We start from the raw sequence: 15381 nt of genomic DNA, 5'->3' as shown, positions 1-15381 counted from the left end.
ATAAATTTATTACTGCCACGTTGAAAAACGAAAGAAAACCTTGAATATTTTGTAGGCAACCAGAAACCATAAAAACACGTCATAGTAATTAGGAAGTAAAAACGTCTAAAACTGGCAAAAATACAAAACGTAAAAATGCAATAGTCATGTTTAACAACATATTAGACACTACTGAAGAGACTAGTGAATTAAAAATTAAATGAAAAGACACTACCCAGAATGCTTCACAATATGAAAGACCTGAAAATCTAGATGACAGGGAAAAAGCACAGAAGATACATGGAGAAAGTATAGTAAGTTTAATTGGAACTAAAAAAAAGTAGAGCAGAAAAAGTCAATCAGAGGAAATATGAGAAGAGAAACTATGTAAGAATTTTTCTGGAGAGAGAATAGACTTATGACCATTTGACACCAGAATTCTCCACCTAAAACACTATGCATCATCTACACAAACAAATGGTTAAAATAAAAAGAAAGAAAGAAAGAAAAAAGGAACAAATTTACAAAGTAGATTCAGAAGTATTAATTAAGGCAATTATTAAATTTGACTTAAAAGTGACAGAGAGGAATTTAAAACAATGGGGAAAACATACTGTTTACTCTGATCTTACATGGACTCGAAAAGTAAAGTTCAGTTAACTTCACATGCCAGAAATACAGGGCTCATTTTTTTAACTATAATTTACATTAGAAATTAACAAAAAAGCACAAACATATCCATTAATCATAACAAAAATATATCCATTTAGAAGTTTTAAAGCATATTAAAATGCTTCTTGAATCAAAGAATTCATAACTGACAATAAAAAACATTGGGGGAAAAAAAAACACTAACAGCACACTTAAGTATTAAAACCTGTGAATAAATCTCAAAGGCAATTTATTTTGAGTATATTAGAAATAAGGACTAAAAAGAAAATAGATCCAAATATTCAAGATATAAAAGGAAAGAACTAAAAAAATTATGAACAGCTGAGAGACTCTTAATGACAGAGAACAGAGGGAGGTGGTGGGGCATGGGCTAGTTGGGTGACGGGTATTAAGGAGGGCACTTGTGATGAGCACTGGGTGTTATATGTAAGTGATGAATCACTGAATTCTACTGCTTAAACCAATATTGCACTGTATGTTCACTAACTATAATTTAAATAACAGTCTGAAAAAAAATTATAAGCAGAAATCAATGATATTAACACACAAAAAGCAGACAATTAAGTCCCAAAGGCAGATTATTCTCAAGAGAAGAAAGGTGATAAATGGTTATTATGCATCCAAAACATGGCACAGTATGTTGCAATGCACCTTACATATTTCAGTGCATTTAATTGTCCCAACTACCCTTCAGATAGGTAATACACTAAAATCACCGTACTTTAAATTTCTAATGACAAGCAAGATCTACTTATGAAGAAATAACTAACAACCACAAAGGTAGTTTTAAAAACAAGTAAAACTTTCTATTTGTACACACAAAAAATTGTATGGACTCAGTTTTTAAAATCATAGGTTCCGTAAGAATTGAAATTGTACAAAAGTAAAAAATCTAGAGTAAGTGAATTCAGATATCTTAGCAGTAATGATCAAAAAACTGTCCCTAGCTACTACACCCAGATGTAAGATGATGAAGAAACCAACTTCTAAGGATCTTTTACAATAAAACCTAAATGAACAGAAAACAATGATACATTTGGAGAGATTTTACTTTTATTCAAACTGTTCAAAGAATAAAGACAAAAGATGTGTAACTCAAAGATGTGCTTTTTCATAGGTCATTATTCATTTGTAAATCAATTCTACTTACATCATTAGACTTGCATTTTTCCTTGTGAGAATATATGGTCCACTCCAAAAGCATATTTACTGGTTTGGTCAAAAGCCCAGAGGCCTCATTTCCTGACCAAAAGATTTCAAGAAGAATTGCTTTTCCTGTTATTTTCAGACTCTGAGAATCTGACCAGTCATACAACCTAATGAAAATATGAATCAAAGTATATTTTTATGCCAACTTGATCACTATAGTCATTAGGCATAATATCTTTTGCCATAACACAAAATGATCTAGTGATTTCTAAATATAGAAAGGGTGTAATATATAAAGATTTTAACAAAATTATAATAAAGAGCACAATATAAAAAATGGTCATAATTCAATATAATGATCAAAAAACACAAATAGTAATCTAACTGCATGTCTTAGAACATACACAAAACTTATCATGGATATTACAGATTCAATGTTAAAAAACCCAGTAGAACTTCCACTAAGGTATTCCATTACTTAAGAATTAAAAAATACATAAACCCTGAAAAATATATGAAATTTTACCTATCCAAATGTCTAAATTAGTGAAAAACAAAAATGTGAACTGAAGCCACATAAAGAACATAAAAAACTTTACTGAAAGACTATGTCTACAGCCATGTTTTAAAAACAAATCTACTTTAAACTAGAAAACAAGGTGACTTTTTAGATGTACATAAATTAGAAATATAATACATAAAACAATATATAGAAAAATTTTTCTTTATGATTAAACTTACTTTTGGCTCAGATGTCGCACTTCACTTTCCACTAAATTAAAGAAAAATTTGAGCAGGGTCAGGTGGAGCACCTTACTGCCAATAATATTTTTCGAAATTTGATGACAAAAACTTTCATTGTAAAGACAAGACCTGAAGAACATGAACCCAATAATTTGTAACATACAAGCAATTTAATGAATATTCTGTGGACAAAGTATTTGTTTGAGAGAATTATTAGAAATCTAATGAAATTTGCTTCAACAAACTATAAAACTAATCAACAATATTTCATTAGTATGTTTTCTTCCTTTAAAAAGTAAACCATGTCAAATAGCTCATGACATTTAATTTTTAGTAATACAGATCTCATTTTTGTTTGTAAACGACTGTAACATTTAATAGCCAAATGGTACTCTATTCTTTATTTCATTGATAAAGACCAAAAAATTATGTATTTCATTAAACACTTTCAATTCAGATGATAAGCTATAGTCTCTTAGAATACTTTCTATAGTCCTCTTCTTACTCAAGATTATTTGTTGTTATTATCTAGTAAAATGAAGATCATTTAAGGCTATTTTTTAAGAGTTTAAAAAATTTAATATTGGGGCACCTGGGTCATTCTGTCGGCTAAGCATCTGACTCTAGATTTCGGCTCAGGTCATGATTTGGTTAGTGGGATAGAGCCTCCTGCCTCCTGTTGGGCTCTGTGCTGACAGCACAGAGTCTGTTTGTGATTCTTTCTCTCCCTCTCTCTCTGCACCGCCCCCCCGCCCCCGTACTTGGGTGTGAGTGTGTTCTCTCTTAAATAAATATGCATTTTTAAAAATTTAATATTTTCTTTTCATCTACTATAGCCGTACTGTCCAACAGAACTTTCGGTGATGATGGGATATGTCCTGCTGAACATGTGAAATGTGCAACTGAAGACTTGAATTTTAATCTTAAATTTATTTATTTATTTATTTATTTTAATTTTTTTAACGTTTATTTATTATTGAGAGAGAGAGATAGAGAGAGAAAGAGCATGAGCAGGGGAGGGGCAGAGAGAGGGGGAGACACAGAATCCAAAGCAGGCTCCAGGCTCCGAGCTGTCAGCACAGAGCCCGACACAGGGCTCGAACCCACAAACTGCGAGATCATGACCTGAGCCGAAGTCAGTTGTCAACCAACAGAGCCACCCAGGTGCCCCTAATCTTAAAATTAAATATGGTCACATGTGGCTATTGGCTACTGGGTTGGACAGCAAAGTTGTATAGTTTTTTTTTTAAAGACGGTGTGCAATTACTCAGAAGTCTAGGACTAAGAAATCCTACGTAACAATACTTATAGTAACGTTCCAAATTTATTATCAATTATATAAACAATGTACTTGTAATTTTCTACCTGTCTCCACCTTTCCCATCTTCTTTTTGAATACCACATTGTCAGGTTAGGAGGGTCATGAATGACTGTTAAAATTTAATTTAACAATACTCAAATCTCTTCTAGAAGATGTTCTATGCCTATATAATTAGTCTATCTGAAAAGTGCCAGAGCTGGACACCATAGTATCTTTCATTAAAAAAAAAAAAATTAAAAAAAAAAAAACAACCCAAAAACATATTTTAGGGAATATTTCAAACATATTTAAAAGTAGACTAATATTATCCAGCACATCTATATGTCTACCACTTCCCTAAACACCTTCTTTCTGACTCCCAATGAACCCAATTGTTTTGAAATGAAATCTGGGTATTTGTTTATTAAAAAGTCTACTTGTAATTCCACCTCCTATTGTATCAATTAATTGATCTGAACATTTATTAAGCATTTATTACATTCCAGATATTGTATAAGACTAAGGATAGAGATGTTTAAAACTGAGCATTTAAGTGAAGAGATGGGAAAACATTATGCAAAAGGAAGCAAAAAGAAAGCTGGGGTAGCAATACTTGCACCAGACAAAACAGACTTTAAAACAAAGACTGTAACAAGAGACAAAGGACACTACATAACCAGAAGGGAATAATCCAAGAAGAAGATATAACAATTTTAAGTATTTATGCACCCAACATAGGAGCGTGAAAATAAATAAAGCAACTATTAACAGACATAAAGGAAGAAATCGATAGTAATACAATAGCAGTAGGGGACTTTTAACACCCCGTTACATCACTGGATAGATCAGACAGAAAATCAACCAGGAAACAGTGCCACTGAATGACACATTGGACCAGATGGATCTAACAGATATATTCAGAACATTCCATCCAAAACCTGCAAAATACACCTTATTTTCAAATGCACACAGAACATTCTGCAGAAAAGATCACGTTAGGCTACAAAAAAATCTCAACAATTTTAAAAAGATTGAAATCATATCCCGCATCTATTCTGACCACAAAGTATGAAACTAGTAATCAACCACACACACACAAAAAAATTGGAACACAAATACACAGATGTTAAATAACATGCTACTCAACAATGAATGGGTCAACCAAGAAATCAAAGAGGAAATAAAAAAATACGTAGAGATGAATGAAAATAAAAATATAATGGTCCAAAATCTTTGAGATACAGCAAAAGCTGTTCTAAGAGGGAAGATTATAGCAATACAGGTCTATCTCAAGAAGAAAGAAACATCTCAAGTAAACAACTTAACCTTAAACCTAAAAAGAACAACCAAGCCTAAAGCCAACAGAAAGAAGGAAATTATAAAGATTAAAGCAGAAATAAATGAAATAGAGACTTAAAAAAAATCAATGAAACAAGGAGCTACTTTTTTGAAAAGGTGAACAAAATTGACAAACTAAAAACAGGACTCAAACAAAATCAGAAATGAAGGAGAGGAGTAATAACAATTTAAACCATAGAAATATAAAGGACTATGAGAGTATTATAAAAAATTATATGCCAACAAATTGGACAACATAAAAGAAACATAAATACCCAGAAACATATAACCTCACAAAATTGAATCAGGAAAAAAAAGAAAATTTGAACAGACTGATTACTAGCAATGAAAATCAGTAATCAAAAATCTCTCAACAGGGGCGCCTGGGTGGCGCAGTCGGTTAAGCGTCCGACTTCAGCCAGGTCACGATCTCGCAGTCCGTGAGTTCGAGCCCCGCATCAGGCTCTGGGCTGATGGCTCAGAGCCTGGAGCCTGTTTCCTATTCTGTGTCTCCCTCTCTCTCTGCCCCTCCCCCGTTCATGCTCTGTCTCTCTCTGTCCCAAAAATTAATAAATGTTGGGAAAAAAAATTAAAAAAAAAAAAAGTTAAAAAAAAAAAACTCTCTCAACAAACAAAAGTCCAGGACCAGATGATTTCGCAGGTGAATACTACCAAACATTTAAAGACAATTTAAAACTTACTGTTTTCAAGCTATGTCAAAAAATAGAGGAGGAAAAAAAGCTTCCAAATTCATTCTGAGGCCAGCATTACCTTGATACATACCAAAACTGGATTAAGATCACAGAAAAAAAGAAAACTCTAGGCCAGTAACTGATAAAGATGTAAAAATTCTCAACAAAATATTAGCAAACCAAATTTAACAATACATCTAAAAAACAATTCATCACGATCAAGTGGGACTTATTCAGGGGATGCAAGAGTAGTTCAATATTCACAAATCAATCAACATGATACATCACATCAACAAGAGAAAAGATAGAAACCATATGATCATTTCAAGAGACACAGAAAAAGCAGCTGACGAAGTACAAAATCCATTCATGATACAAACCCTCAACAAAGTAGGTATTGAGGGAACATACCTCAACATACTAAAGGTCACTTATGAAAAACCGACAGCTAACATCATCCCTAATAGTGAAAAACTGAGAGCTTTCCCCCTAAAGTCAGGAACAAGACAAGGATGTCCACTATCACTACTTTTATTCAATATAATACTGGAAGTCTTAGTCACAGCAATCAGACAAGAAAAAGAAATAAAAGGCATCCAAATTGGTAAGGAAGAAGTACGACTTTCACTATTTACAGATGATGATGGGATACTATATATAGACGATGTTAGGGGTGCCTGGGTGGCTCAGTCAATTAAGCAACCAACTTTGGCTCCCGTCATAATATCATGGTTCTTGAGGTCAAGCCCTGCATCGGGCTCTGTACTGACAGCTCACAGCCTGAAGCCTGCTTCGGATTCTGTGTCCCCCTCTCTGTCTGCCCCTCCCCTGCTCACGTTCTGTCTCTCTCTTTCTCAAAAATAAATGTAAAAAAAAAAAAAAAAAAAGAAAAAAAGAAAAAAGAAAATGTTAAAGACTCCACCAAGAAACTATAAGAAATGATAAATGAATTCAGTCAAGTTGTAGGATACAAAATCAATATATAGAAATCTGTTTTATTTCTGTACACTAGTAGTGAAGTAGCAGAAAGAAAAAATTAGGCAACCATTCCATCCACAATTGCACCAAGAAGTATAAAATACATAGCAATAAACTCAACCAAGGAAGTGAAAGAACTGTTCTTTGAAAACTATAAAACACTGATGAGAGATACTGAAGGTGATACAAAGAAAAAGCAAGATATTCCAGGCTCATGTGCTGGGAGAACCAATATTGTTAAAATGCCCACACTATTCAAATTAATCTAAAGATTTAACGCAATCCCTACCAAAATATCAACAGCATTTTTTAGAGACAGAACAAGTAATACTAAAATAGAACCACAAAAGGCCCCAGTAGTCAAAGAAATCTTAAGAAGAATAAAACTGGGGGTGCCTAGGTAGTTCAGTTGGTCAAGTGTCTGACTTCAGCTCAGGTCATGATCTTGCGGTTCTTGAGTTCGAGCCCCATGTTGGGCTCGGTGCTGACACCTCTGAGCCTGGAGCCTGCTTCAGATTCTGTGTCTCCCTCTCTGTCTGTCCACCTCCCACTCACAATCTGTCTCTCAAAAATTAGTAAACATTAAAAAAAAAAATTAAAAAAAAAAAAAGAATGAAACTGGAGGTATCATAATCGCCGATTTCAAGATATAGTACAAAGCTGTAGTAATCAAAAACCATATGTACTGGCACAAAAGAGACACACAGATCCATGGAATACAAGAGAAAACCCAGAAAGAAACCCACAATTATGTGGTCAATTAATCCATGGCAAAGAAGATTAAGAATATATGAGAAAAAAAGACAGTCTTTTCAACACATGGTGTTGGGAAAACTGGACAGACAGCTACATGCTAAAGAATAAAACTGGACCACTTGCTTACACCACATGCAAAAATAAACTCAAAATGGATGAAAGACCTAAATGTGAGACCTGAAACCATAAAATCCCTAGAAGAAAACACAGGCAGCAATCTTGTTGACATCAGCCGCAGAAACATTTTTCTAGCTATGTCCCCTAAAGCAAGGAAAATAAAAGCAAAATTAAACTACTGGAACTGTACCAAAATAAAATGCTTGGATCTAGCAAAAGAAACCATCAACAAAACAAAAAGACAGCCTACTGAATGGGAGAAGATATCTGCAAACGATATATCTGATAAGGGGTTAATAGCCAAAATATATAAAGAACTTCTACAATGCAACACCCCCCAAAAACAAATAATCTAATTAAAAATGGGCAGAAGATATGAACAGACATTTCTACAAAGAAGACTTCCAGATGGCCAACAGACACTTGAGAAGATGCTTGACATCACTCATCGTTAGGGAAATGCAAATCAAAACCACCATGGTATCACCTCACACCTATGAGAAAGGCCAAAATCAAAAACTCAAGAAAAAAACAAGTGTTGGCAAGGATGTGGAGAAAAAGGAACCCTTGTACAGTTGGTGTTAATGCAAGCTGGTGAAGCCACTTTGGGAAATAGTATGGAGGTTCCTCAAAAAATTAAAAATAGACATAACCATATGATTCAATAATTCTGCTCCTGGGTATTTGCCCAAAGGAAATAAAAACACTAATTGGAAAAGATATATGCATTGTGTTTACTGCAGCATTATCTACAATAGTCAGTGTATGGAAGCAACCCAAGTATCCATCCAGAGATGAGTCAATTTCTTTACAATGGAGTATTACTCAGCCATAAAACAAAAAAAAACAAAAACTCTTGCCATTTTCAACAACATGGATGGATCCACATGGTATAATGTTAAATGAAAAAAGTAAGTCAGAGAAAGCCAAATACCACATGATCTCACTCATATGTGGAATTTAAGAAACAAAATAAATGAATAAATAAACAGACAAAATAAACCAAACTCTTAGATACAGAGAACAAACTGGTGGATGTCAGAAGGGAGGTGGATGGGTAGGTAGATGGCCAAAATAGGTATTGGGAATTAAAGAGTACACTCACCATTATGAGCACCGAGTAATGTAAAGAATTGTTGAATCGTTATACTGTATGTCTGAAACTAATATAACACTGTGTGTTAACTATGCCTGAATTAAAAAAAAAAAGCCTTAGAAAAACTGGGCATCTACTCTTGAAAAAGTCAGAAGCTGAAGTGAGTGACAAACAACTTAGAGAAAAGGGCAAGAATTATGAAGTGGCATCTGAGTTATAAGTTGAAGTATAATTAGGAATTGGCTAGATATTCATGGGGTTCAGGAATAGAGGTATATTTAGGCAGAGAAAACATAAGAGCAAAGGGATAGGAAATGAAAAATAGTTTAGTTACTGAGCACATTTGGGAAAATAATGAAGATGAGAATAGAGCCATATACAGCAGCTAAATCACAAAAGGTCTTACATGTTTTGCTAAGGAATTCCAATTGTCTCTTATAGGTGATGTGTCAGTTAATGGAAAACTTTTATCTGGGAAATGACAACATTACTTTGGTAAGAATATACTGAGGTACTTTGGAAGATAAAGGGCAAAAAGTAGAATCAAGATCAATAAAGCAGGTATTGCAATAGTTTACATATGAAGCCATGAGGGCTTTTCAATAATGACAATAACAGTAAAGATGCAGATTTGTAAATACATAACCCATATATCTTCACATTTTATACAAATGTTGGACTAGTACTGGTGCTTTAGAATTGTATTTATATCTCAGTCACCTTCAAAAGTGAAGGAACTGGAGCCTGGGTGGCTCAGTTGGTTGAGCACCCAACTTCTTGAGTTTTGCTCAGATCATGATCTTAAGGTTCGTGAATTCCACCTTCTGCAGAGCTCTGAGCTGACAGCAGGGAACCTGCTTACAATTCTTTCTCCCTCTCTCTGTGCCCTTCCTCTGCTCACGTGTGTGCCTATGGTCTCTCTCAAAAATAAACATTCTTTTAAAAAAATGAAGGAACTGCTTTTTTATTTATCTTTTTATCCCCAGATAAAAAAAAAGATATCCCCTATATGTTGCACAGTGCCTGGGTCCCAATAAGTACTCAATAAACACTTGTTGAAAGAATTAACAAAAAGCATGCTAGCCAGGTGTTAGTTCACTTCCAATATATCACAACCTTTATATCTTTATATAATCTCAAAGATATAATCTTTATAATCTCAAAGAGATAATCAAAGGTCTAGCCTTTGCCTGGCTAGTCAAGCATCCTTTCTCTCACCGTGATGGAGTGTCCTAAAACTGAACACTTGGATAAGGAAGTACTTTCCAAACAAAAGCAGGCTACCAGATACAGGGAGCTATCAGAGAAGAAAACAAACAAACAAACAAACAAACAAAAAACAAAAACAAAACAAAACTTCATGGTTTAGTACAAAGAAAGAGAATTAAAAAGGATTTCCAGAGAAACATCTTTAAGACAAAAAGAAGAATCTAGGAAGAAAACATGCAGAGACACAAAAGGAATGACTCTTTAGGGAACACTAATTTGTTTCAAAATTCAAATTTCTAGCTAAAAAAACCCCACAAAACACTGTAAGAGAGAATATATACAGATACCAATGTTTACACTTTTGATGACCAAAATTTGATGATCTCCATATTCAATAAATTTTAATTAGATTTTAAAACAATATATACACATATAATTTTGTTAAAAAAATCAAAACAAATGATTTGCTTTTCCTATTTCATTAAACTTCTTTCTTTTGTAAAGAAACTAAATGACAAATATGACCAATCTAGACTTGACCTTTTTATGAGTTTTATAAGAAATACAACATATTATACACACACATAAACTTTTTCTAACATGAAATGTACTTCTTTCATTTTTGTCTAAAACATATATAGCAAAATGAGATAAAATTAAGCATCCTCACATGTCAAATTCCTTACCTGATAAGCACTTCTATGAGAGACCATGCTCCTTTCATACAAGTTGGACACTGAAACAGCTCTAAGTAATATCTTGACATGGCTGGGGACTTCCAAGGAGGATGTAGGTGAAGAAGAGCAGACAATATATGAAAGTATCGGCCAGAAAATGTATCTATGTTATCCTATTGTTTAAAAATAAACAAACAAGTAAAACGCTACAGCTAAAAATTCACTTTAACTGTTCCTCTAGCCTAAAACTGTAATAACCATGACCTTTCTTCCCAAATAGATGTATTTGGAAGTTATTATATTTAACTAGTTAAAACACTGCAACTGAGAAAGACACACATTCTAAATACATTTCTATACATTAGGTAATCCCAGCTATTGACACTAACTTATATGAAATGTCCACTCTACTTTTCATGATTATAGTGAGATTAAGAGTGCCCAAATGTGACCTGAGAGGAATTAAAGGTAAAAAGCTTTTCATGCAATATGCTTAGTTATCACCAACATTAGTCTGACATAGCTTACGTTTGTTATTTCTTCAAATTGGCACTATGATGAAGAACATAATTAGAAAGCTACCTTTGAGAAGCTGTTCTTGCTGGTATTCACAGTTTAAGGAATGTGTTTATTGTCTGCATATACTATGAATAAAATGATTACCACTGTACAAATGGCTTTCCTGATCATTGTTATCAGATTTTTATGTTAGTTATTTTACCGCCACAGAAAAAATCAGATAAATTTTTCCTAAAAGAAAATTATCTTAGAGATTCTAAGAAAGTAAATTAGATCACTCAAAGTAGTACCCAGAAAATAGTTTAAAAGTACCTAGAAAATAGTTTAAAAGTAAAAAAGAAATGGGCCGCGATCTCAAGTCTTGGACTCGCTGGGATGCACCAGAGAGATCTAACACCCAGTCCTTATATAGTCTTTATGAGAAACCAACCTTGTGCCTGCAGGAGATCCACGTTCCCACCTGGACACATGTGGGAAACCAGGCCTCCACAAAAGTGCTGCCTCCTAGCTCAACAATGGGATTATCTAAAAGGAAACATGAGGGAGGTAGTAGCCCTCTCTTCCCTCTGCACCTTCTTCTGCATCACCTAGCCTAAAGTTGTACCGTCCTCCACCAGAGTAGCAGAATATACTTCTCCCATCCCAAACCAGCATCTGAAGGATTGCAGAATGACTCAAGTTCCTTAGTGCATTTGTAAAACAGCTCACCCAGTGAAGACAATGAAGATTACTGACAATGCTGCTCTGCTTTTTCTGACATCCTGTACCAGGTAAATCGTGTTTTTAAATCTTATGCTATAATCAGCATAATTTCACCTCTTGAATTTGGATGAGTTCTGGGACATAACCAAGATCAGGCTGTAGACATCTAAGAGTGAAGGCCAAGGCCTGGATCCTGGTGAACTCACCAAGACAAATCACTCCTGTGAGATGCTCCTGTAGCAGCCAATCAATGCTCTCTTTTGTGCCACCAAGTCCTTGCTGTGTAATTTTGAATTCTTATAAATTCATTAAAGTCCCATTTTGTCTCCCATTGCTGTGTTAGTTCTATGGGACTAATAGTAAATTGTGAATTTTTAGCAAATGTTTTGTAATAACTCCAAATACAAAATATACGAAAAAAAATGTAATATATGGCTACAGCATTTCTTATTAAAATGAGGGAGGGGCACCTAGGTGGCTTAGTTGGTTGAGCGACCGACTCTGGATGCTCAGGTCATGATCTCGCAATTGATGAGTTCAAGCCCCACACTGCCTTGCTGTTGTCAGTGCGGAGTCCACTTCATATCTTCTGTCCCTCTCTCTCCGCCCTCTCTCCCACTTGTGCTCTCTCAAAAATAAAACATTTAAAAACAAATAAATTTTAAAAATGAGGGGAAAATACTGAAAAGACAAACTGTAAATACATAAAAAATGAGAATGTCCGTATTTTAACATTCTCTGAAAGATTATAAACCCCTAGGACTACTCTTACCTGCAGAATGTTCTCTAGGAGAGCATGAAGAAGGCATACAGGGGGGATATAATGTGCCTGTAATGAGGAAAGCTCTTCAATCGCCTCTTTAAAAAACTGTCCTTCTATGAGACTTTCAATTAAATTTAATACACCTCTGGGAAATTCAGCATTTTTAGCCTAAAAAAAAAAAAAAAAAGATTCAAGAACTCAAAACAGAAAAATCTGGGGAGCAAATCAAATTAGTAAGGAGACTTATTTTTCCTATCTGTAAAATGAAGACAACTCCTGCCCTCATGACTTCACAGGATTGTTACGTGGTTCAAAAAAATTATTTATATGAATGTGTTTTATAACTATAAGGTACTACAAAAATACACATTATTAATTGATTTACTTTTTATTCTCTGTTGCCTTAAATAGTAAGAGGAAATACAACCACTAAAGGAAAACTTTAAAAGGCATTTCCAAAGTATGGCTGATAATGAGGAGACCTCAGAACTAAAACTACACATAGTTCTTTAGGTGCAAAATTATTTTTTGGTTTTCTTTAAGCTTACAAGCAAACTACATCTATTAAGATATACTAAAGAGATTAAGATGTCACCAAGCACAATCAATGTTTGCAAACAGTTACAATTGCTACTGTGTCACAGAATCACTCTGAAGATGCACATTAATATAACTCTAAGAGTTGAATGACCCCTTGGTCAAAATATAACTACAATGAAATACTGTGAAAGACTACATGAGATAAATTGTAAAGCAATGAATAATATAAAGGAAATATGTACTTTGATAAATATTAAATTGAAAATTTAATATGGAAGTAGTAATCATAAAAGCTGGGAAATGTGAGAACAGGGGTATATAACTCATCCATGATGAGCACAAGGTAAGTTTGTAAGTCTCATTATCAGTTTTTATTATCATATACAATTTTTTCAAAGCTTTAACAGAATATTACTTTTTTTTCATTACTGATTAGAGAACGTACATTTCACATTTGATGGCAAGCTTTGCTACACAGACAACACATTCCTTTATATCAAAATAACTAACAATGACAAAACACAAAGTTTATTTTTTGCCCCCATCACCACCCTGCTCCAAGCCCCTTACCTCAATATTGTACACTGGTTGTTTATCTATTCTAATGCAGCTGTATCTGATAGCCTACAAAATAGCAACCATATTACCAAAATTAGTAATTTTTTTTTCAGATAGAATACATTATAGTGTATAAAAAAATAAAACCTTGGGGAAACTTACAGAACAGACTCAGAAGCATATTAATAGCTATAATTGATCTGGAACATGCTCTATTTTCTCTTTCTAAACTAAAATAACTTAAAAATTAAAGTCATATTCGCTTTGAAGAACTGAAGAGGTCCACTGTCCTTAGTATTTTAATAATTAGAAATACAAATGGGAAGAACATTTTGTATAAAAGTCCAGAGAATAAAAAATATAGTCATGTTTTCTATACAATAACCATCTTCCTCCACTGTTCTAAAATATCTACAATTGTATATTGGTTTCAAAGATTAGACTGGAAAAACATTTGCAACCAACATAAAAAGAGATAATAATCTGATTATATAATGAGTTTCAGATACAATGATATAAAATAACCTAATGGAAAACTGAAAAAGAATCTAAGTATGCAGGTGACAGAAACAGAAATACACAAATGGTAAGTGAAGGTATAAAATATGCTCAAACTTGCTATTACCAAAAGAAATACAAATTAAAACAATGATAAAGCTTTGGCTTCCACCTAGGATGTAGAAGTGAAAAGCCATAAGCCTCTGGGTAAGTGAACAGGAAAAAAAAATTTTTACTCCTGAAGAAGTACAAAAAAAGATCAGGGTCCCAGATCATTAGCAATCTCCTACCACTGGGGGCAGGGCAAGATCACTGAGAAAGCCCTTTCCCCCAAACTCTCAAAAGCTGCCTAAAACTGAGGCTGACCCAGAACAAAGGCCATTATCCAGCCGTCGTCCTCTAATATCAGGTTAGCAAGCATTACTGCACCAAGATACAGCAGTTTATAAACACCCAATCTATCTCTAGCGTCAGTGAGCTATAAATGGCAGAGAATTCAGCTTACTTATTAAATGTCCAAATACATTACTGTTCATAACAAAGGAATAAACTGAGAAAATTTTAAGATACGTTAAATATAATAATGAGTCATTACTATTATTATATTTTGGCTACACCAAAGGAGGACATGAAACTAGAGAAAATTTTAGTATGGCAAGTTCTACCTGAGCTCTATATATGTGCTTCCTTAGGTCATTTTTTATTTCAACAATATCCACATCTGTCCTGACATCCTTGGGATTTGATTCTTTGGCACCATCAGCAAAAATGGAATTCTTCATTTCTTTCTGCATACACATAAAAGTACTTTAGACAGTGGACTAAAGCAATTTCACCACAAATCTAAGTATCATAATGAACAAAAGAATACAAAAACAACTCATTCATGCAGCATTAATCTCAACAAAGACCTTTACGATCATATTTCATGAAAATTACAGAATGAAATAGAGTTTAAAGTAGCAAACATTTTAATTTGGAGAGTTTTACCTATTCCTAATCTTTCCTGGAATCTCTCCTCCACCTCCTTTTTGTTGCCACGGTCACACATAATATGATTCATTATTTGTCTACCTTTATCATTTTTCTCAAGA

General features: G+C 33.8%; 1 protein-coding gene across 3 annotated transcripts in view; it reads right to left on the bottom strand.

Annotated features, from left to right (window-relative positions):
• SLF1 (SMC5-SMC6 complex localization factor 1) overlaps window positions 1–15381 on the bottom strand; it is an 85056-nt gene that overhangs the window by 30772 nt on the left and 38903 nt on the right. For all 3 annotated transcript variants that reach the window (XM_047877394.1, XM_047877413.1, XM_047877403.1), the window contains 6 exons: window positions 14953–15075; window positions 13802–13855; window positions 12701–12859; window positions 10717–10880; window positions 2542–2673; window positions 1802–1967 (listed from right to left, as the gene is read on the bottom strand). In XM_047877394.1, coding sequence (XP_047733350.1) covers window positions 1802–1967; window positions 2542–2673; window positions 10717–10880; window positions 12701–12859; window positions 13802–13855; window positions 14953–15075 — 798 coding nt within the window. The remainder of the gene's footprint in view (window positions 1–1801; window positions 1968–2541; window positions 2674–10716; window positions 10881–12700; window positions 12860–13801; window positions 13856–14952; window positions 15076–15381) is intronic.

The sequence above is a fragment of the Prionailurus viverrinus genome, chromosome A1 (genome assembly GCF_022837055.1).
Source record: "Prionailurus viverrinus isolate Anna chromosome A1, UM_Priviv_1.0, whole genome shotgun sequence".
Lineage (NCBI taxonomy): Eukaryota > Metazoa > Chordata > Mammalia > Carnivora > Felidae > Prionailurus > Prionailurus viverrinus.
This window is presented reverse-complemented; position numbering and strand designations above follow the sequence as displayed.